This window comes from Notolepis coatsorum (assembly GCF_963971535.1).
Source record: "Notolepis coatsorum genome assembly, chromosome: 13".
Classification (NCBI taxonomy): Eukaryota; Metazoa; Chordata; class Actinopteri; order Aulopiformes; family Paralepididae; genus Notolepis; species Notolepis coatsorum.
The window spans coordinates 83,787,944-83,811,160 of record NC_140177.1 but is presented as its reverse complement, the minus strand read 5'-3'; the positions used below and the strand labels follow the sequence as shown (position 1 = coordinate 83,811,160).

The 23,217-nt window shown below is 42.2% G+C and overlaps 1 protein-coding gene across 1 annotated transcript in view; it reads right to left on the bottom strand.

Annotated features, from left to right (window-relative positions):
- Positions 1–23,217, bottom strand: part of dars2 (aspartyl-tRNA synthetase 2, mitochondrial) — a 116,490-nt gene that overhangs the window by 34,555 nt on the left and 58,718 nt on the right. The window contains exons 10-12 of the mRNA XM_084327421.1: positions 11,043–11,222; positions 9,811–9,918; positions 1,996–2,058 (exon numbers count right to left, since the gene is read on the bottom strand). Of these exons, the coding sequence (XP_084183547.1) occupies positions 1,996–2,058; positions 9,811–9,918; positions 11,043–11,222 (351 nt within the window). The remainder of the gene's footprint in view (positions 1–1,995; positions 2,059–9,810; positions 9,919–11,042; positions 11,223–23,217) is intronic.

Genomic DNA, 23,217 nt, shown 5'->3' with positions numbered 1-23,217 from the left:
CACACACACACACACATTCAGTTAAGTTGGAATATGACTATAATACAAACAGTTCAGTTTGTCAGGTACATGCAACACAGATTACAGTGTTTACATCCGTCTGCTTGAGAAAATACCATGTTCTGCAATAGAAATGATTGAAGTGAGATGAACAGACTGAACTTTATTTGATTAGATAAAACATGTTGACAAAGTTTTACTTTGCAGTTGAAAAAAGGTAATAAATTGCAATATTAATATTGCAATACTCAGCATATCGCAATATATTTAGTATCTCAATACTATCGTATCGTGACTCAAGTATCGTGATAGTATTGTATCGTGAGGCCTCGGCCCGGCGGGTTCGGGCTGGGTAGGGCTTTTTTTTTAATAAATAATTCGGGCTCGGCCGGGCCCGGGCACCGCCGTTTTTTGTTTTTTTATTGCGTTTTTTTTTTTTTTCTTCATATAACTAGGGTTATATGATAACCTTCGTTTTAAGATTAGCTTTCTCTTTTGCGCCAGAGAAACATTTGGATGTAATTACTGCAGCGCGCAGAGAGAACTCAGGGGACAAGTTCAACTCGATTGGTTGTGTTGGAATATAGCCAGTTGGCGAACGTTTTAATTTGTTCTTGGGATGTATGTAGCCGGTTTTGTTAACAGTGTTCAACGCGTTGCTGACGTCTGGTGAGTGATGTTTACTATTTGCTGGGTCGCGACTGCTACTTGTTTTGTTGTGATTTTCATTACGTTGCTCTGCTCGAAATCTGATTTCTGTTTTCTGTTTGTTTGTTTGACTGAGTAGGCTATTGTGTGTCGTGTGTGTGTGTGTGTGCGTGTGTCAAAGAAGATTCTATAGCCTTCAATACGCTTTGAGGCTGATGTGTGACAGTGTGAGTCAGTCTATATAAGCGAGCACTGGGAGAGACGGCATTGCGAAACAGGCTATGTAAATGCTTCTTAGTTTTGTTTATTTATTACGTTCATATAAAACCGTGTTTCGAATATTTAAAACAAATACAAAAAAATTTATATTTTAATAATAATAATAATAATAATAATAATTTTTTTCGGGTTTTCACGCGGGCTAGGGCTTAAAATATAATTTACAGTCGGGCTTATTTTCGGGCAGGGCCTGAAGTTCAAGGGCTCGGGCAGGGCTCGGGCTTTATTTCAAGGCCCTTGCAGACCACTAATTCCCACCCCTACCAGATACTAAACAATACCCTGCTAACAGCTTCTAGTGAGGCCTGATACTAAACAACAGTGAAACAGAACAGGCAGTGTTTCAAATATTCATCCAGACCAGGCTCATTGTGAATTGAAGAGAGAGAGAAATGTCTGAACATGGCAGATAGCATATTGTACCCTGAGGCCAAGCTAGACCTTATGGCACAAGGCCACCATTCCCCCCTCAGAGTCATTTTGGGTCATGATGCCAAAACATGTCTTGATTTCATGGTAACACTTTTGCTAGCAAACTGAAATAGATAGGCACAATATACAGACAGACAGACAGACAGACAGGCTACATGCAATTAATCCAATGACTTAATTTATGGGTATCCACCAGTGTTGGGCAAGATTCCTTTAAATACTTGTCTTTACAATTTACTGATTACCTTGTAATTGTAATTAGTAGCATAATTTGTTGGATTACTCCAACACAGTAACATAACATTATTTTACTTGATTACTTTAGGATTACCCGGTTTCATAAATAGTATTACTGTATTTCAAATAGTTGATATGTTCTTAATCTCACTCCAGTATGTTTTCTTTCAAACATTATTCAGGGTTATCCAACAGCAATCACAATTTAGTTACGTTAAAACACTGCAACCTAGTTAGATACAATCTGCCACCCAACATGGTAGTTACCCTAGTGTGTGTGTGTGCGTGAAATACTTTTTTGTATCATCTTGACGAATAAAGATTTCACCATAAGAGTAGAGAACATGGATAAGTCGTCACATGCATTTCAAATAAAGCTTTGGAGAGATCCAACCGTACCTGACCAAACTGTGTATTGGCTGTTTGCTTCAGTGATTCCAAATCTCTACCTTTGAAATGTTTCTGTGGTGAAAAGGAAGACGGACACAAATTTAGAATATTTTACAAACTTTAGAATATATTAGAAAGTTGAAGTGAGCCACCAGGCTAGTAAAAATGTCCTACCGCTCAAAATATTTTGACATTAAAATTGGCTTGGTACAGAGGTTAGGCCAACTGTCTTGAGATTTGAATGAGCTACGCTCTACTGTATTAGAGCAGAAATACCCAAGAGCATTCTCTTGACTGATGATTGGTACAGTAGTGATGTGGCTGCCGTCGGGGCGCTTGCGCCAAAAAGCGACTGCATCACCAAAGTTCCAAGAACATATGTAGTATATATATATATATATATATATATATTAAACTAAATAAGACTCGTGCACAACTAGTTGGACCCCGACTGGAGGTGCAGGTCAGCGCAAGAGAGATATATAACTAAAAGGAGAAAACCTTCAAAAAGAAAGAAGGGACCGCACACTGATCAGGACTGGTTTTTGCTTTTTTATTGCACAACGCGTTTCGCTTCTGCTTCCTCAGGTGCTATGCAGCAGGTGTCAATAATCATCATCATTATATACAGCATATTCCATCCCACATTGTAACACATCAAGCCCATTGGCTACTCAATTATCACATTTAATTTATCATTTTGCAGGATGTAATGCATATCACTCACATGTATAAATATGATGCATAAAGACCACATATATCCACAAACTCATTTTGAAAATATATAATAACACAATATGAGAGAATTAAGTGACAAATACCTAGGTCATTAGATATGACAAACAATTTAAAGTAGATTTAAAACCACACCCACATAGGTTACACAGAACCCCTGGGGTAGTGATTACAAAAATGGATTCAACTCAAGGGATTCATTTAGACCATGGGGTTCCACAGAATTCAGAGTAAAAATCCAATATGCTTCCCTTTGTAAGAGAAGCTTTACTATATTACCGCCCCTTGGTGGTAGGGTGACTCTTTCGATTCCAATGAACCTTAGAGAGGCTGTGGAACCATGATCTCTCTCTTTGTAGTGTCTAGCGATGGCATAATCCATATTGCTGTTCCTAATGGCTGCCTTGTGTTCTGCTATTCGCACCTTCAAATTTATTTTTGTTTGCCCAACATAGACCTTACCACAGAGGCATTTCAGCATGTATATAACATGAGTGGTGTTGCAATTAATAAGATCCCTTATTTTATATTCCTGTCCAGACTGTGGATGGTAGAAAACCTTTGTTTTCATGGTGTTTGAACAATGGGTGCATCGACCACATGGATGGTTACCACACAGCTCTGTTCTTAGCCAGTTAGAGTGCCTTACTACAGGGGATTTATACATAGAATTGACGACAGAGTCCCTTATGTTTTTTCCCCTTTTAAAACAGAATCTTGGTGGTAATGATGAAATGTTTTTTAATTGGGGGTTACATTTGAGTATGTTCCAGTGTTTGTCAATAATGTTTTTAACAACTTGAGATGAAGTACTATATTCTGAAACGAATGTGACTCTGTTACCTAGGTCGTCTTTTTTGTCAGATTCCAAAATGGTTTCCCTCTGTACATGTTTTGTCTTAATTCTGGCTGTGTGTACCACTGATGTATCCCCTCTGTTCAAATCTGTTGCTCATTTCATCTGCCTTCTTTTCTAGGTCTGTAGGATCACTACAGATACGTTTAAGGCGCAGGAATTGTCCGTATGGGATATTCTCTACCATACGTCTCTCGGGTGATGACTAAGGAAACAATTCCTTATCAGAACCTTTAAGTCAATTTGTGGACTATTTCATTAAAGATATTGTAAAGACATTACCTTCATACCTTGCAGATACTAGGGATGTGTTGAAGTCGTTAAAGACTTCCATCCCACAAAATGCATATTTGGTATCCTTTGATGTAGAGAGTCTTTATACTAATATTCTACATGAGGATGGCCTGGCGGCTATGTCATTTTTTCTGGGTACAGATGAAGTCTCCTCTGATTTTTTACTCAGCTTGACGAATTTTATTTTGAAATCCAATTACTTTATGCTTGATGATAAATGGTACATTCAAATCCACGGTACTGCCATGGGTTCTGCATTTGCACCTAATTACGCCAACCTATTTATGGGCCACTGGGAATCCCAGTTTATCCACAACCAAGATGCCTCGCCCCTCTTGAAAAATGTAATTTTTACATAGATGACATTCTCGTGGTGTTTGTTGGCTCGGAAGATGAGTTATTCCAGTTCAGGGAGTACATCAATGGTACACATCACACTTTAAAATTCACGATGGTACACAGCAGAGAACATATTGATTTCTTAGACTTACGGATATCAACAGATAATGAGGGAAACCTGAACACTACTATTTTTCGTAAACCAACAGACCGCAATACTATTTTACATGCACAGAGTCATCACCAGAGACGTATGGTAGAGAATATCCCATACGGACAATTCCTGCGCCTTAAACGTATCTGTAGTGATCCTACAGACCTAGAAAAGAAGGCAGATGAAATGAGCAACAGATTTGAACAGAGGGGATACATCAGTGGTACACACAGCCAGAATTAAGACAAAACATGTACAGAGGGAAACCATTTTGGAATCTGACAAAAAAGACGACCTAGGTAACAGAGTCACATTTGTTTCAGAATATAGTACTTCATCTCAAGTTGTTAAAGACATTATTGACAAACACTGGAACATACTCAAATGTAACCCCCAATTAAAAAACATTTCATCATTACCACCAAGATTCTGTTTTAAAAGGGGAAAAAACATAAGGGACTCTGTCATCAATTCTATGTATAAATCCCCTGTAGTAAGTCACTCTAACTGGCTAAGAACAGAGCTGTGTGGTAACCATCCATGTGGTCGATGCACCCATTGTTCAAACACCATGAAAACAAAGGTTTTCTACCATCCACAGTCTGGACAGGAATATAAAATAAGGGATCTTATTAATTGCAACACCACTCATGTTATATACATGCTGAAATGCCCCTGTGGTAAGGTCTATGTTGGGCAAACAAAAATAAATTTGAAGGTGCGAATAGCAGAACACAAGGCAGCCATTAGGAACAGCAATATGGATTATGCCATCGCTAGACACTACAAAGAGAGAGATCATGGTTCTACAGCCTCTCTAAGGTTAATTGGAATCGAAAGAGTCACCCTACCACCGAGGGGCGCTAATATAGTAAAGCTTCTCTTACAAAGGGAAACATATTGGATTTTTACTCTGAATTCTGTGGAACCCCATGGTCTAAATGAATCCCTTGAGTTGAATCCATTTTTGTAATCACTACCCCAGGGGTTCTGTAACCTATGTGGGTGTGGTTTTAAATCTACTTTAAATTGTTTGTCATATCTAATGACCTAGGTATTTGTCACTTCTCATATTGTGTTATTATATATAATTTTCAAAATGAGTTTATGTGGATATATGTGGTCTTTATGCATCATATTTATACATGCGAGTGATATGCATTACATCCTGCAAAATGATAAATTAAATGTGATAATTGAGTAGCCAATGGGCTTGATGTGTTACAATGTGGGATGGAATATGCTGTATATAATGATGATGATTATTGACACCTGCTGCATAGCACCTGAGGAAGCAGAAGCGAAACGTGTTGTGCAATAAAAAAGCTAAAACCAGTCCTGAGGAGTGTGCAGTCCCTTCTTTCTTTTTGAAGGTTCTCTCATTTTAGTTATATATATATATATATATATTGTGACAAGCCTTGTGGTGTTCATGCTTGACACGGACTAAAACAAACAATTCCAATGTCCACACAAGCACAATTTCAATAAACAGTTGATATTTATTGATCCAAAGTACAGGTCCGATAGGCAAAAGAGTAGTCAAAATACAGTCGAGGGTCAAAACACATTACAGGCTCTCGTACAAAAAAGGGAATGTTCAATACTCAGGGTTTGTCGTCCGGTCCAGGGTCAGTTTAACAGGGGGTATCTCAGCCGGTCCAGTACCACGAACACCTACTCGCTCTCACCTCTTCTTCCAACTACCTCTCACCTCACAAACTCGATATATCACACTCTCCCCACGATCTCTGCTCCTTCCTCACCTCCACTCAACCTCTCTCTGTCTCTCCTAGACCTTTATGCCAGGTGTGTCTCTGTGTGAGATGTGGGTGATCACGTGGTGCACAGGTGTATTCTATCAGTCCCAATCAACTCCTCAATTCTCTCCTCTGCCCGTGGCAATAGTATCTACCTTCCTCCACGTAACCATGTGACGAGGGATGATATCTGCCACAATATATATAACTAAGGCTGTCAAAGTTAACGCGGTATTAACGCATTATCGCCCGATTCTATTAACGCCACTATTTTTTTTAACTCATGATTAATTTTTAAGATTTTTATTTTTTTTTACTTCACTCAGGTGTATTATTGATGCTCTCATTGATACTATGTTTGATACTGAAGTGTGTGTGTGAGATATAGAGAGAGAGAGGGGGGGTGAGAGAGATGAGGAAGGGGCAAGAGAGAAAGAGAGCTGGGAGAGTGTGTGTGTGAGAGAGAGGGGGGTGTGTGATTACTCAGCCCTTGTGTGGGTGAATGTAACAAGTTCCTAACGTTTTCTTTCCCCTATTATTTCATGCACACTTTATTCATTGTTTTAAATTATTATTTTCTTTTAACACTTTGGTTGCCTTGGGTTAAATTCATGATATACCATAGGTTGCCGGCTCTATTTGTCTATGGAGAAGTACCCCTTCTTTGCATGGCTATAACTTTTTAAATTCTATTGCTACATTGCCATTATTAGGGCCCATTCAAAGTCCTATATGTATTGTTCATTGTGTAGCAACGTTAAACTTTTTCATTCACATATTCATAGTAAAGTATGGTCTAATGTATAAGTATGTTTTCATCTCTTTCTGCAGCTTTCTCCAGAACGTGATCTATAGCCCCAAATGCATTATATTGATGATGCAATACAGTTTTATGGCAATCAGCGCGATATAAAAAATTCCAACTAGACGTACTTCTAGAAGTTACTACACGTCATCTGATGTTGACCGGATGGGCTAGGGGGCGTTTATAATTCCGTGGGCAGCGTTATACCAATCATCTAATGTGGGTCAAATGTTGATAATAGCAGTTAGTATCGAAGACGGTAACGTTACACGCTGAAACTCACCCCAGTCTCCGCGCGCCGTTGGGCGATCATCGTAGAGTAGAAGTCTTATCATTATGGGATGTAAATTTACCCGGTCCATCTCCAGCTTGTATAATGGTATATACGTCCAAATCATGTTGTTTATCGAGTTATTGGCAATCGATCACTGTGTAGCGTGACGAGCCAGAGTCCCGGGACCTATAGCGAGTGCCCGGAAGTACTACGGACGTCTAGCACAACCTCTATGGCACATCCTGTTAAGCGATTGCGCCGATCGGCCACCAGATGGCGCTCCTGAACCGCCAGAGAGCTCAGTGGGTCCTGCTGGTGGATCTCAGGCCAGCGGAGGGGACATATGAATCCGATCGCAGATTTTTGAAATATTGATATAAGGACGCTGTACAGCGTCCCCCGGCAACTTGAGCATGGCCAGCAATGACGTCTAAACACGTTTCATGGCAGTCAAAGTGTTAAGTTATTTTGTGCATCACTCTGTTTTGAATTTGATGCAAATTTGCAATGCATGAGGGTCATCCTTTTGTGTTAAAGGCCAACTTGCAGGTTGTATTTGTGTTCAATAAACTGTGTGACTAGGTCAACGCTGACTTTCATGATGAGGGGAAAAAAATATCGAAATTGACCCAGTTTTTGCGTTTTTATCAAACATTTTGTCGACCAAACCACAAGCTCCACGCACATGCATATTTTAATGCATGGAATCATAGCGTGCGAGTGTCATCTTAATGCTGACGTCACACAAGGTGCAGGGCAGCAGGGGCTCTGAGAGTCACACACAGCTAGTGGCAGGAAGCAGAGAGCCTTGCTACTACTAGCCGAGGAGTGATGAATGAAAATGTATCTGTTTCACCTAACACTATTGCTCCGTGATCATAGCCATTCATCTCTAAAGCTAACCACCATTTGTAAAAGCCACAACCACGTTACCATATTTGTAATAATGTAAATCATTGTGTCGTTGTACATATTGTGTATACAACGTTAGTAGCTAATGTAGCTTAGCTTAGCTTGGTAGCCGCCATTCTCGAAACTCCTAACAATGCCCGATTTAAAATGGTTCTCTCCTCTTTGTATACCTTTGTCCTCACAAGTATTCTGCCAGGGAACTTATGGACACGACAGTAGTAGTAGTTATAAGGTGTTTGATCATTGTGTCATTAACGTTAGTTAGCTAATAGCTATCGTGGTAGCCCCTTTCGTGACTGTGATGCACGAGTGCTATCCGAGGGGGCTACTATCGTATCAACATGCTGCGACGTGTAGCTTGCTAGCCGGCATTATGCATGTGCAGTGCTTTGCCCCACAGGTCTGAGAAGAGGACCTGCACATTTTACTTGTTCCCAAAACTCTTTTACATGCACGACAGTAGACATAATGCTAACGTTAGCGGGGTAACGTTAGCCACAGCTATATAGCCAGCTTGATACTATGACCCGGGGATAAGGCGACAGCCCACAGACCAGTAGCGCTGCTTTACTGAACAACAGGCTGCCTAGTGGTAAATGTAGTAATTTTTTTACGACATTAAAAACCTTATAACTACCTTGTTTCAACCAGTTGTAGCTGGTCCATCAAAGTCTCCGACGATTAAACCCATCTGCGTCTTGTAAGGCGTCCATTTGGTTCAAGGAAATAGCTTTCTGCACTCGTCAAACTCCATTGTAGTGGATCAGAAGTAGGGTAAGTTGTACCTGGAGTGATGTCGCAGCCCTGCTAGCGTCTGATAAGCTTTTAGATTTGCTCGTGCATGTTATTCGTGCAAGGACCTTTTTAACCCTTTCTGAGTGGCATTTCCGGCGTCAAATGGGGGGGAAAAAATAATTAAATTAGATACCAATGATGTAATCTACCCATAATTGAAGAGTAGGGTTTAACCTGCAAGTTGGCCTTTAAATGGCTGCATAAAGCATGTGACTCTCTCATGTTGATAAGAGTATTAAAACTTGGAACTTGAAAAAGATCTGTTTAAGGTAGATCCTTTTTTTTTTAAATGAGATTAATTTGCGAATAATCGCAAGTTAACTATGGACAATCATGCGATTAATCGCAATTCAATATTTGTATCGATTGACAGCACTAATAACAACACATGTTCTTTCCGTTCTTTCGACATACAATACAATTACCACCATTATCTCCATGGTTACCACTAGTTAGCCTACTGTAACAATAACCCATATGTATACTTTACACTTTACAGGGTCTTAAAGCAATTGTAATGCCTATCTGACCAATGAGATGACATGGCTAAGTGTCTGTTGGATAATGCTGTAGTAGAACATATAATTTGGAAATATATTGGAACATTTTAGTATTTTTTTTTCAAGACAGGACGAGATCAATAGAAATACTCAGACTCAGAATGTTGCATGGTTTCACCCATACTGTCCTCATCACTGTTTACAAACAGTAGAAGGAGCTTTATTGTCGTTGGGAACTGGCCTGATCTCAAATTCTGCCCTCTTATTCTTGATCCTCCAATCACAACTGTTGCTTTCAGTCACAACTGAAAGCAACAGTTGTGATTGGAGAATCAAGAAAGGAGGACAGGGCTTGAGATAAGTAAATTCCTTGTGTGCATCATAAATGTCATTTTCTTACCGCTCCTTCTGGGACACAGATAGCCTGAACGGAGCCTCCTGGTTGGCTGAGAACGGATCGTAGGAATTCAATGTCAGTGTTCTGGAAGACCTCGCTGATATCAATCAACTGGACAGACAAGAAGGTCAGACAGAGACAGAAAGCTAGAGTCAACAGACAGACCAGTCAAATCGATGGACAGACAGAGACACAGCTATAGAGTCAACAGACAAGACAGTCAGATAAATGGACAGACAGGTGAGCTAGAACCAACAGACAAGACAGTCAGATCAATGGACAGACAGAGCTAAGAGGTAACAGAGTCAGACAAGACAGGATGTTCTCCAGGATGTTCTCACTTGTCTTAGGCCAGATACCACCTGCTTGTAGGGGTGGGGGGGGGAATCATTACATAGTAGTATCGCGATACTTTGCGTGGCGATACTGTATCAATACAGGGACGCCAAGTATCGATATTTAATTATTCATAAAAAAAAATTAAAAAAAATTGTATAAGGAAGTTGCATTGTTCATTTCAATACCTGTAATAGTACAGTAGTCCACACACACACACACACACACACATCTGCATTCAGTTAAGTTGGAATATGACTGTAATACAAACAGTTCAGTTTGTCAGGTTTCTGCTTGAGAAAATACCATGTTCTGCAATAAAAATTATTGAAGTGAGATGAACAGACTGAACTTTATTTTATTAGATAAAACATGTTGACAAAGTTTGAAAAAAAAAGTTGCAAAAAATAACAAAATATTTCGCAATATTAATATCGCAATACTCAGTGTATCGCAAAATATTTAGTATCGCGATACTATCGTATCGTGACGCAAGTATCGCGATAGTATCGTATCATGAGGTCTCTGGCGATTCCCACCCCTACCTGCTTGGGAGGGAGGCTGCTTTTTGTCCCCTGCTTTTTTTGTTTTTTTTATAATAGAAAGTCAGTAAACCCAAGCGATGCATGTTTGGAGTATAGTCTTTGATACATTTTGTTTTCTAATGTGTAGATATTTTCACCCCTCACACACACAACTCATGCATGCACTCCTAGTACTGATTTAATTTTAGTTCTCCTTTTCTTGTGTTCAATAAATTGAACAAATTGGATTTGATTTCCTTATTTATTCGACTAAAACAGACTCATGATGATTTATTAAGTATGATTATTTATTTCATGAAAACGGAGGACCATCCCTAGCACACACACACTAAAGTATAACCTACTGTGTCCCACCTTCATACTGAATCGTGTATCGGGTTTGTCCACGCCATAGTCTCCCATGGCTTCTTCATAGGTCATGGTCTGGAAGGGAACATTAATGGGACCTTTGTCTGCGGGCCAGGAGTACTGGAGCAAGCCTTCCACCAGGGACATGATGCCTGACTGGTCCACAAATGACATCTCAATGTCCACCTAGGAGAGAGAGAGCAGAGGAGAGGAGAGATAGAGAGATAAATAGATAGAGAAAGAGAGAGATAGAGAGAAGATAGCAAGAGAGGAGTGAGAAGGAGAGAGAAATAGAAGAAAGGAAAGAGGATAGAGAGAGGGCGAAATTATATAAATAATTCATCTTCATTCACCCAGAAAAACAAACAGAATATGAGCTAAATAACCAATTTTTTTTTTTACTTTTTTGATTTACAAACAGACAGAAACAATAAACAAAAAATTATAATAATAAAAAAGAAAACTGAAATAAAAGACAGGGGGTGACATGGGTTCATCGGTAAATTCTATCTTTACATTGTTTATTTACATTTCAATTCCTTTTCTTGTTTCCTTTTCATTCTTCTGTGGTGTCGTTCCTAATTGTCCTATAGTCTTCCCATTTTTCCCATCTTGATATGAATTTCTCCTCCTGTAACCTCAGCATATGTTATTCTCTCCATTTCTTGTATCTCCTCTACTATTCCTACCCATTGGTCCTTAGTCGGTGGATCTTCCTTGTACCACAGTCTGGTTATTGCTTTCCTGGTTGCCACTAATAGTATCTTTAACAGATATTTGTCTTCCCCCTGTATATCAAGTCAAGTCAAGTCAAGAGTTTTATTTGTCACGGCATACAAGTATACAATGAAATGCGGGGGGTCTTGCCCGCAACGATTGTGCATAATACAATAGTAATATATAATAATATAATAAGAATCCAATAGAACGACATTGTGCAATAATACAAGTAATCAAAGTAGGGCATATCGGTATATGTGAGTTATTTACAGAGCATGGTAGGACATGCTAGGTCCTGTGGTAGTGCAATACACTGTTAGCTACGGATGAGGCACTGGGTCTTTATGTACACTGCTATACAATGCTATATTATACAATCTCAAGTTATACTATACTATTATTTTTTTTGTATCCACTTTTTCTCCCATTTTCTATAATTTCGTATCATCCAATTCAACCCTCCCCTGTCACGAACGCTGTTTCTTGCCTCCCACAAGCCGGCTGCAATGTGGACTAAGTCATACATAGCACAAGTCCCCTCCGGTACTTGAGGTAACAGCAGTCGCATCTTTTCACCTGCGCAGCTCGATCTCTCAGTGGCGAGGAGTAACGCGTGGGAGGCTCACGCTGCCCCCGACACTTCCTGATTCTACTGCGCAGGCGCACCAACCGACCTGTAGGAGTCGCTGTCCACAACGCCCGATCCCCACCCATCAGTTTCCCACCCCCTAATACGGCCAATGTGTATTAGTATGAACGACCAGCTAAACTGAAAGCAATGTGGAGCGCTGGGCTCGAACAGGCAAGCCCAGCGTCTCCGTCATTCGTGGCGAGCGCCTTGCCCACTACGCCACGTAGCCGCCCCATACTATACTATTCTTAAAGTGACCTTTCCTTTTGTAAAGTGACCATAAGTGTGAGCGTGTGCAGCATGAGTGTGTGTGTGCTCATGTTAAAGTGGCTGCTAGTGTGTGAGCGTGTACAGTGTGTGTGTTGTGTGTGTGCTCATGTGTGCTTGTGTGTGGAGAGTTCAGTGTTCAAGGCTCTGATGGCCTGGGGGAAGAAGCTGAGCCAAAGTCTCTCTGTCCTAGTTCCTCGTGTTCGCAGGCATTTGCCTGACCGCAGCAGCTTGAACAGGCTGTTGTGTTGTGGGTGGTGTGGGTCTTTCATTATTCTGCAGGCTCTGGATTTGCACCTCTTGTTGTATAGGACCTGCAGGGGTGGTAGTGCAATACCCGTGGTACGCTCGGCTGAGCGCACCACTCTCTGTAGGGCCTTCTTGTCCTGTGCCGTGCTGTTTCCATACCAGGCAGTGATGTTTCCAGTCAAGATGCTCTCTACAGCTCCGGAGTAGAAGGACTGGAGTATCTTCCCAGATACTCTGAACTTCCTTAACTGTCTCAGGTGGTAGAGGCGCTGCTTCGCCTTTTTTACGACTGAGTCTATGTGTGTTTTCCATGTCAGATCCTCTGAGATGTGGACCCCCAGGTACTTGAAGCTGCTCACCCTGTCCACGGTAGCCCCGTTTATCCTCAGTGGTGTGTGTGTCCCCTGCTGTCTCCTCCTAAATTCCACGATCAGCTCCTTGGTTTTACCAATGTTCAGGAGCAGGCTGTTGTCCTGGCACCAGCGTTCCAGTACCTCAACCTCCTCCCGGTAGGCGTTCTTGTTGTTGTCCGAGATCAGCCCCACCACCACTGTGTCGTCCGCAAACTTCACTATGGAGTTGGAGCTGAACTTGGCCACACAGTCATGTGTGTATAGTGAGTACAGCAGGGGGCTCAGAACACAGCCCTGGGGGGACCCGATGCTCAGGGTGATGGTGTTGGAGGTCTGACCCCCCACCCTGACCGCCTGGGGCCTTTCACTCAGAAAGTCCAGTATCCAGGCGCTCAGAGCGGAGCTCAGACCCAGCTCGATCAGCTTGTCCACCAGTCTGGTGGGGACTATGGTGTTGAACGCTGAACTGTAGTCAATGAACAACAGTCTCACATAGCTCCCCTTCTGGCGGTCTAGGTGAGAGAGGGTGCTGTGCAGTACTTGGGAGACCACATCATCAGTGGACCTGTTTGGCCTGTATGCAAATTGCATAGGGTCCATATCACTGGGGAGGGAGGCACAAATGTGATCCTTGACCAGCCTCTCAAAACATTTCATGGCCACAGAGGTGAGTGCCACCGGTCTGTAGTCATTGAGACCTGTTGGGGAGGATTTCTTTGGTACCGGGATAATGGTAGACATCTTGAAGCAGGCAGGGACCACTGACGACGCCAGGGATAGATTAAATATGGTGGTGAACACAGGGGCTAGCTGGTTAGCACAGGTCTTAAGCATCCTGTTATTCCATCTGGGCCAGCAGCCTTCCTGGTGTTCACCCGCATAAATGATCTTCTCACACTGTGTTCCGTCAATGAGAGAGCGTCCCCGCCCCCCCGCGGATGCCCCCCCCCCCCCCCCCATCCACAACAGCCGGCGCGCCAGTGACGTCACTAGCCGGTGAGCTAGCGTCGCCACTGTTTGCCCCAAACCGAGCGTAGAAGGAGTTGAGTTTGTCCGCGAGAGAGGCGTTGTCGCTCCCCATTGAGGGGGCGCTGACTTTGTAGTCAGTTATCGTCCTCAGTCTCCGCCTCTTGTGTCATTGTGTGCCATTTGTGCCTCCATTTTGTCAGCATACGTCCTCTTAGCAAGTTTAACAGCCTTGCGCAGAGTGTAGACTGTTGTTTTATACTCGTCCATATTTCCTGTCTCTCTGCCCAGGTTGTAAGCAGTGGTGCGAGATAGTACTGTCCACCCACGGTTTCTGGTTCGGGAACACCCTCGCCTTTTTTGTGGGGACGATACTATCAGCTAAGGTTGCTATGAAGCTAACAACAGTGTCTGCGAACTCGCTGACGTCACTGGCGCTTCCCTGGAACATTCCCCAGTCGACGTCTTCGAGGGCGTCCTGGAGCGTGGCCTCTGATTGGTCGGACCATCTTTTTACCTCACGTGACACGACAGCGTGATCTCTGCCTGTAAGCAGGAATGAGGAAGATGGAGTCGTGATCCTATGTGCTTGTAGCCCCCGCTAATGGCGGAGCACCCGGCTCTGAACGGGGTGTAGCAATGATCCATATATCCAGATCTGTATATCTTCCAGCGTCAGATTTCCTAGATACAGCACTAAGCCTGTCTGGGGTATTTCGTATCCTATTATTTCGTTTATTGTCTCTCCTATTCCTTCCAAATAATTTCTTATTTTCTGACATTCCCAGAATATGTGTGTGTGGTTCGCACCCCCTTTTCCACACATTCTCCAACAAAATGTCTGTGCTGGTGCATATTTGCCTTTTATCCCTGGTGTAAATAATCTAATTATGTTCTTCCATCCAAATTCCCTCCATACCCTTGAACCAGTTGTTGAGTGCTGTACTTTGCATATGTTGTACCATTCTTCCTCTGTAATCTCGATCTCTAGTTCCCTCTCCCATATTTCTTTTATGTATTTGGTTGTATGTCCATTATTGCTTGGTACATTGCTGATATGACCCTCCCTTTCTTCCTTTCATATGCCCTTACTATCATCCTAATTATTCCATTCTGTTCTTCGTCCCTGTCTCCTCTTATTTCTTTGTTGTAATAGTATCTAATCTGTAGATATCTAAAGTGGTCTTTATTCTCTAGTCCAAATCTTTCTTTCAATTTTTGTAGGGTCTGTATTTCTCCCTTTTCTATCATTGTACATATCGCTGTTACCCCCCCCCCCCCCTTTCCCATCTTTTGAATCCATGGTCTCCCCTCCCCGGCTTGAATCTACTGTCGTGTGTTCCCCATCTCAAGACCTTGTATTATTTTTCGAACTTGTGTGTTTTTACTACTGTGTTCCATATTAAAGCGAATTTAGTGATTGGATCTAGCAATTGTTCCTGTCTCTTAAATAGTTCCCTATCCCCTATTAGTGCCTGTACATTGTATCCCTCCCCTTCCTTTTCAATGTATTTCCATCTGGCTTCATAATTAACATTGCACCAGCATGTCACTGCTCTGAGCTGTGCTGCGTAGTAATAGTCTCTCAGACTGGGTACTGCCATTCCCCCTTCTCCTTTGGTAGTTGTAGAGTAACATATCTGATCCTCGGCCTCTTCCCTGCCCAAATGAATCTCGATATCAGTCTGTCCCATTCTCTGAATTGGTTTTGTGGTATTGGTAAGACTGATATAGGTATAATAACCTTGGTAGTATGTCCATCTTGATGATTTCTATCCTTGAGTTGAAGTCTAGGGGCATTAATGTCCATCTTTCTAAGTCTCTTGATGTTCTGATTAATCTGTATATAGTTTGCATCAAACAGTTTCCCCACTTCTCTTGTGATGTTTACTCCTAAGTATTTAATCTTGTCCATGCCCCATCTAATTCCGTACCTTTCCCTAATTTCTGTCATTGGAGTATAGTTCCATGTTAAGGTCTGTGTCTTCGTCACGTTAAGCTTATATCCTGAATAGTGCCCATATTTTCAGTAGATCCATCAGTACCGTGAAGCTTGTGTCTGGCTGTCTCATATATACTATCATGTCGTCTGCGAATAAACCTAGTTTGTGTTCTGTCCCCTTTATCTATACCCCTTTGATGTCCTTAGTCTGTCTAATTAATTGTGCCAGTGGTTCGATAAATACATTGAAGAGCGTCGACGAAAGACAACAGCCCTGTCTGGTAGCCCTCTCTAGTTTGATTCGGTCCGTCAGGCTGCCATTTACTTTCATTCTTGCTGTCGGTTCCTGATAGTGCTTTAATTGTTCTCATAGCGTCTTTGTCTAAACCAGACCTGGGCATTGTACGGCCAACGTTCACACGCACAATATATGCTTACCTAGGATTTGACTTGATTCAACAACAAAGCAGTCGGGGCAAGCCGAAAACGGTCGAAAGTGTGGTTATTTGAAGTTTGGATTTCTTTTTTCACAACTGATAGGTAGATTACATTTTTAGAGACTAAAGTACAGAAAAAAGGTACCGTTGGGTACCGGTATTGATTCACAGGTACCGGTTACCGCGACAAATCCTAATTTGTTTTGCTGCTCGGAGACATGGCTCGATAATTCCATCGACAGCTCCGAAATTGGTATAAACAATTATTCACTTGTGAGAAGAGATCGAAACAGAAACGGCGGCGGAGTCTGCGCTTACATCCGCTCAGACATTAACTATGAGCTTAGATCGGTCTCTACTGATGAAATCGAATCCCTGTTCTTTGACATTTACCAGCCCCATTCCAAGCCAATTCTATTTGGAATTTGCTACAGACCCCCAGTCTCGAACTCTTTTTATGAGAGCCTTGAGGCTGTATTGTCATCTTGGGGAGGGGAGGAGAAAGAATGTATATTAATGGGCGATTTTAATACTGATGTCACAAATCCCTCTGTTCCAACCCACAAAGTTTATACCAATTTCTGTAAACAGTTCAGTCTGAAGCAATTGATCTCAGAGCACACTCGGGTAACTGATGTATCCAAGACTACTATTGATTTAATCCTAGTTACAGACAAAGTGAACATCCCCAGGAGTGGGGTCATAGAGTATGGGATCAGTGACCACTATCTCATTTATTGTTCGAGGAAGGTGCAGAGAAAGGTTTTTTCTGGTCATAAAACTATCTTTGCCAGATCCCTCAAGAATTACTCAGGGGACATTCTGAGGGCCCAGCTAGAGCAAGTGAACTGGTCTCAAGTTCTCAGGGCCAATGAGGTAGACCAAGCATGGGGCACTTTTAAATCTCTGTTCTTGAAGGTTATAAACTCTGTAGCCCCCCTTAGACAAACCAGAGTGAAGCAGCGATCAGACCCATGGTTTGACCACACCATAGGTGATAGTATCAAACGGAGGGACTCTGCCCTAGCCAAGTTTAACCGTTCTCAAGATAAGGCTGACTTTGATCACTTCAAAAAACTCAGGAACCAGACTCAGGAAATGATCAGGATAGCTAAGAGAGAATACTTTGCAGAAACCATCAAGGAGAACAGCAATGACCCAACTAAACTGTGGAAAACCCTCAAGCAGCTAGGCGGTGGGGGCGATGCCAACCAAAGGACTACTGAGTCCAACATAGGCCTGTCCACAGACATGGGAATGGAGTTTGATAAAAAGAATGTAGCCACAATCTTTAATAACTTCTTTACATCGGTAGCAGGTAAGCTTGTCTCTAACCTACCTCCCAAGACAGAGCAGTTTGGTGATGACTTTGTTTCCAACTACTATAGCCAACGAGGGGTTAAGGCAAACTCGTTCTCCTTAAGCAAGGTGTCAGTAGTCAAAGTGGCTGCGATGCTGGGTGAGCTCAAAATCAAGAAGGCCACAGGTGTAGATGGCATCAGTGCCAGGTTTCTGAGGGATGCAGCCGGAGTTATAGCTCCACCAGTAACCCATATTATTAACCTCTCCCTGGACCTAGGCAAGGTACCCACCGACTTCAAGAATGCCAAAGTCATCCCTATATATAAAAAAGGGAGCAAATCTGACCCCAGCAATTATAGACCAGTCTCAATTTTAAGTGTGTTATCCAAAGTCCTAGAGAAGATAGTCCATGAACAAGTCCAGGAATATGCAAGCAGCCATGACCTCCTGTACGACCTCCAATCCGGCTTTAGGAAGTCTTACTCTACTGAAACATGTCTTCTTTATCTTACAGACAGTATCAGGAGGGAGATAGATTCAGGTAAGCTGTGTGGGCTAGTTCTTCTAGACCTACAGAAGGCTTTCGACACAGTGAACCATGACATACTGCTCTCCAAGCTTAAGGCCTTGGGTATGTCTGAGACAGTGGTCAGATGGTTCTCTTCCTACCTTGCTGATAGGGTGCAGCGGGTTGAGGTCAGTGGCACTATGTCAGAGGCCAAGCCCATTGTATGTGGGGTCCCACAAGGAAGCGTGCTAGGACCTCTCCTTTTTTTACTGTACATAAATGACATGTCAGCAGCATGCTCATGTAACTTGTTTTTATTTGCAGACGACTCAGCCCTGCTAGTCTCACACAAGGATCAGAACACACTAGAACAGATGCTAGGTGAAGAACTTGCAGGGGTCAGCAGGTGGCTTTCGGACAACAGGCTTTCTCTTCACCTAGGTAAAACAGAGGCAGTACTATTAGCCTCCAAGCCCAAGCTCAGGAAAGCACAGGAGTTTAATATCCAGCTAGGAGCTGTATCCCTAAAACAGCAAAAAAAAGCGAAGTATCTAGGCTGTATGATAGACGGGAGCCTAGATGGGGAGGCTATGGCCTCCCAAGTACTGGGCAAAGTCAACGCCCGCACCAGGTACCTAGCTAGGAAAGCCAACCTCCTTGGCAGAGATAGCCTCAGGCTATTAGCAAATAGCCTAGTACTCTGCCACTTTGACTATGGTAGCGTATCGTGGTTCGAGGGCCTGACAGTGTACATAAAAAAGAAGCTTCAGGTTTCCCAAAATAAGCTAGTAAGGGTGGTAATGGGCCTTGGCCCTCGCACCCACATAGGGAGGAGTCACTTCCAGGAGCTAAACTGGCTTCCTATAGAGGCCAGAGTTACCCAGCTCAGACTGAACATAGTGCACAATATTATAAACCAAAGGTCCCCTAGATACCTCCAAAACTACTTCACCCCGGTCAACGAATCCCACAACCACAGAACTAGAGCAAGCATAGCAAACCTGAAGCCTGCTTCTTTCCGATCGAAACTGGGCCAATGCTCCCTTACTTTCTCTGGAGCCCAGGATTGGAACAAGTTGCCTATCCCCATCAAGCAGAGCTTGAGCCTCCACAGCTTCAAGAGAAGCGTCAGGAAGTGGCTCATGGACAGAATAGAAGATTAGCCCCCTATAGTTTGAATGGGTTTCCAATCAGTTTTTAGTTATTGTGGGGTATACAATTTTAGCGACAGGTTAGTCTTATAATGTTTTAAATGTATGAGTGTTGTGTTATTGTCGTGTTTTTTGTTGTGGCCTAACAGCCCTGGGACCATGACGGAAATAAGGGTTTTACTCTCTCATGTTATCCTTTGGATCCTTGTTGTGTGTTTTTAATCCATCAATAAAATCAAACCCATCCCTACTGAACACACAACTGCAGGGCAAGGGCATTTTTGCTCATGAAATGCATAGCCATGTGAAAGCCTTCATGACAATTAATTTCAAGGCAACTAGGCAGCAACAATCTCAAACACATGAAAACCCTGAAAGAAGTCAAACCATCAGCTGATCACCGGCACAGGTACTCATCCATGTTGGGAGCACTGCATGATGAATTTTCAAGGCGTTTTCAAGATTTCAAAAAGGTTGAGGATGAAATGCAGCTGGTTTCCTCTCCCTTTACCTGCAGTGTTGATAGTGCACCCACTGATGTTCAGCTTGAACTCATTGACCTGCAGTCTGATTCACTACTGAAAGAGCACTTTAAGTCAGCATCACTGCTAGAGTTGTACTCTGCTCTCAAGGAGGATAACTTTCCAAACATGAGGAGACATGCTCAGAAGATGTTGGTTCTCTTTGGATCCACCTATATGTGAACAGACATTCTCAGTCATGACGTTTACCAAGTCCAGGTACAGATCCTCTCTCACTGATGAACATCTGGCAGCTGTGCTTCGCATCTCCACCTCAGACATGCAACCTGACTTTGATGACTTGTTAAAGCTCAACAGAGACTGGATTTATCACACTGAATGAAAAAAAAAAGAGCTGAAGAGCACTAAAATGTGGAAATATAACAAGTGAAATGGGACACTTGATATTTTTTTTTTCTTTTTTTTGCACAGTTCTGAAAACATTAAATGTTTAATATAGGCATGTAAAGTAAAAAAGGCTACTGGGACACTTTTCTTTACACAGTTCAGTGACATGTCTTGTTTATTTTGGCTATAAGATGATGTGATGTCTTTAGAAAGCTAAGAAAATCCTTGTTTCAATAGTATATGAAACTCAAAATGCCCTTTGTTATTAATGTTTCACATTTTGTTTATCATTTTGGAAATAAATTCTATTTGAATAAATGATATTTTTGAAAGCTAACCTCACCTTTTAATTGCCAAATAATAACATACACTCTTACCAGGGGTCAAAACAATGCCATTTACTGCTTTTTATATAGAAATAAAATGTATATTATGCATAATTGAGTTTGGAACATATTTTCAGTTGCTCATTCGGCCCCCCGGGAAAAATAATTGCCCACCCCTGGTCTAAACCAAACTTCTCTAGTACCTTGTATAGAAATACCCAGCCCACACTGTCGAATGCCTTTTCTGCATCTAGCCTAACCAGTACTGCACTACCTCCTTCCCTCTGTATCTCCTCCACTATCTGCAATATCTTCCTTATGTTATCCTGCGTCTGTCTTCCTTTAATGTATCCGGTCTGATCTTCATCTATGATGTCTGGCATAAACGTCTCAAATCTTTTGGATATTATCGAAATACATCTTGTAATCCACGTTAAGTATGGACACAGGTCTGAAACTGCTACATAGCTCTTTATCCTTTCCTTCTTATGTTATTGTGGTAATTATGGCTTCTTTCCATGAGGGTGGCATTATGCCCTCTTTCATCGTGTGTCTACTTAAGTCCTGTGCCAACCAGCTAGCCCCTGTGTTCACCGCCATATTTAATCAATCCCTGGCGGAGTCAGTGGTCCCTGCCTGCTTCAAGATGTCTACCATCATCCCTGTACCAAAGAAACCCTCCCCAGCATGTCTCAATGACTACAGACCGGTGGCACTCACCTCTGTGGCCATGAAATGTTTCGAGAGGCTGGTCAAGGATCACATTTGTGCCTCTCTCCCCAGTGATATGGACCCTATGCAATTTGCATACAGGCCAAACAGGTCCACTGACGATGCAGTCTCCCAAGTACTGCACAGCACCCTCTCTCACCTTGACCGCCAGAAGGGGGGCTATGTGAGACTGTTGTTCATTGACTATAGCTCAGCGTTCAACACCATAGTCCCCACTAGACTGGTGGACAAGCTGATCGAGCTGGGTCTGAGCTCCGCTCTGAGCGCCTGGATACTGGACTTTCTGAGCGAGAGGCCCCAGGCGGTCAGGGTGGGGGGTCAGTAGATCTACGTTCACGGTATTTCTTTTATTATCTATATTAGGGATGTCCGATATTATCGGCCTACCGATATTATCGGCCGATATTGGCATAAAAATGTGATATCGGAAAATATCGGTATCGGTTTTCAAAAAATAAAAAATTCTATAACCTTTATTTACCCAGGCAAGCAAGTAAGAACAAATTCTGATTTTATTTATTGTCAAAAGTATGCATAATGTTGTGTTAATTCCACAACAAGAGATATGTAATGTTAATTACCTGAAATTATTCCGTTTTTGGGGGGGGGGAACCCTGCATATATCGGTATCGGTTGATATCGGTATCGGAAATTAAGAGTTGGACAATTGGTATCGGTAAAAAACGCTGTTTGTGTCTTTTCCCTGGAATTGCTCAGAAGCGGCCGGACTATGTTCATATTCAAAACGGTATCAAACGGAAATGTACGGATGAAAAAATTATCTGTTTTTTGCACGTTGACCACAAGTAGCTCAATGAGACTCGAGGGCGTTATTAGACCCATAGCGATACTATAAAATATAGGTTTAGTTCTACAAACTACAACTACGTTTACATGGGGTTAATGGGTGGCACGGAAGTGGTCACTTCCCGGAAGGGGCGTGGCACTCAATGTGTTAACGTTACCATTTGTCCTTCCATTTTTCCCTTCACCACAACATACCTCCCCTCCTTGTCCCTTATTTCTTTGGTCATTTCGAATTTCACTGAGTTCTAAATTAATATAGCTACTCCCCTCCTCAAGTTCTGTTTAAAAGAACTGTAGAACGTATTTTCATATCCAAATCTCTTAAATTTTTCGTGTTCCTGTGCTATTAAATGCGTTTCTTGTAAGACAATTACTTGCATCTCTTCTTTTCAAAATTTCGTCATCACCATACTCCTTTTGGTTGGATTGTTCATACCATTCACATTCAACGACACCATTTTGATACCTTTAACTTGCGTCATATTTCCTCTCCAAATGCCCTCCTGTCTTACCCATCTCACATAAAATTATATTTGCGGTTGTAGCCTTTGCTATCTTTACCTGGTACACATATAAAAAGAAAAAAGCAACATTCACGTTTGGTGCTTCCAAGGTATTAGGGAGTTCTATTTTCCTCTCCCTGTCCCCTGCTGGTGGGTGGGGAGTAATGGCTCTCCTGGTGAGAGGGCTCCCCCTAGTGGCTTGGATGCCTCCTTGCTCACTATATAAGTCCAAAAAATGTTCTGTGAACTGCCCCAGAGCTCCCGGTCAATGCTCTGTATTTATTTGTCTTATTGCTCAGAAACATTTATCAGCGAGTCTATTTGTATTGTGTGCCACATGTAATCCCCTTATGCTTCCATATCGTTCCAATGTGTAGTGTTCCCTGTGCGTTTATATATATTTATTCCCTGTGTTTTA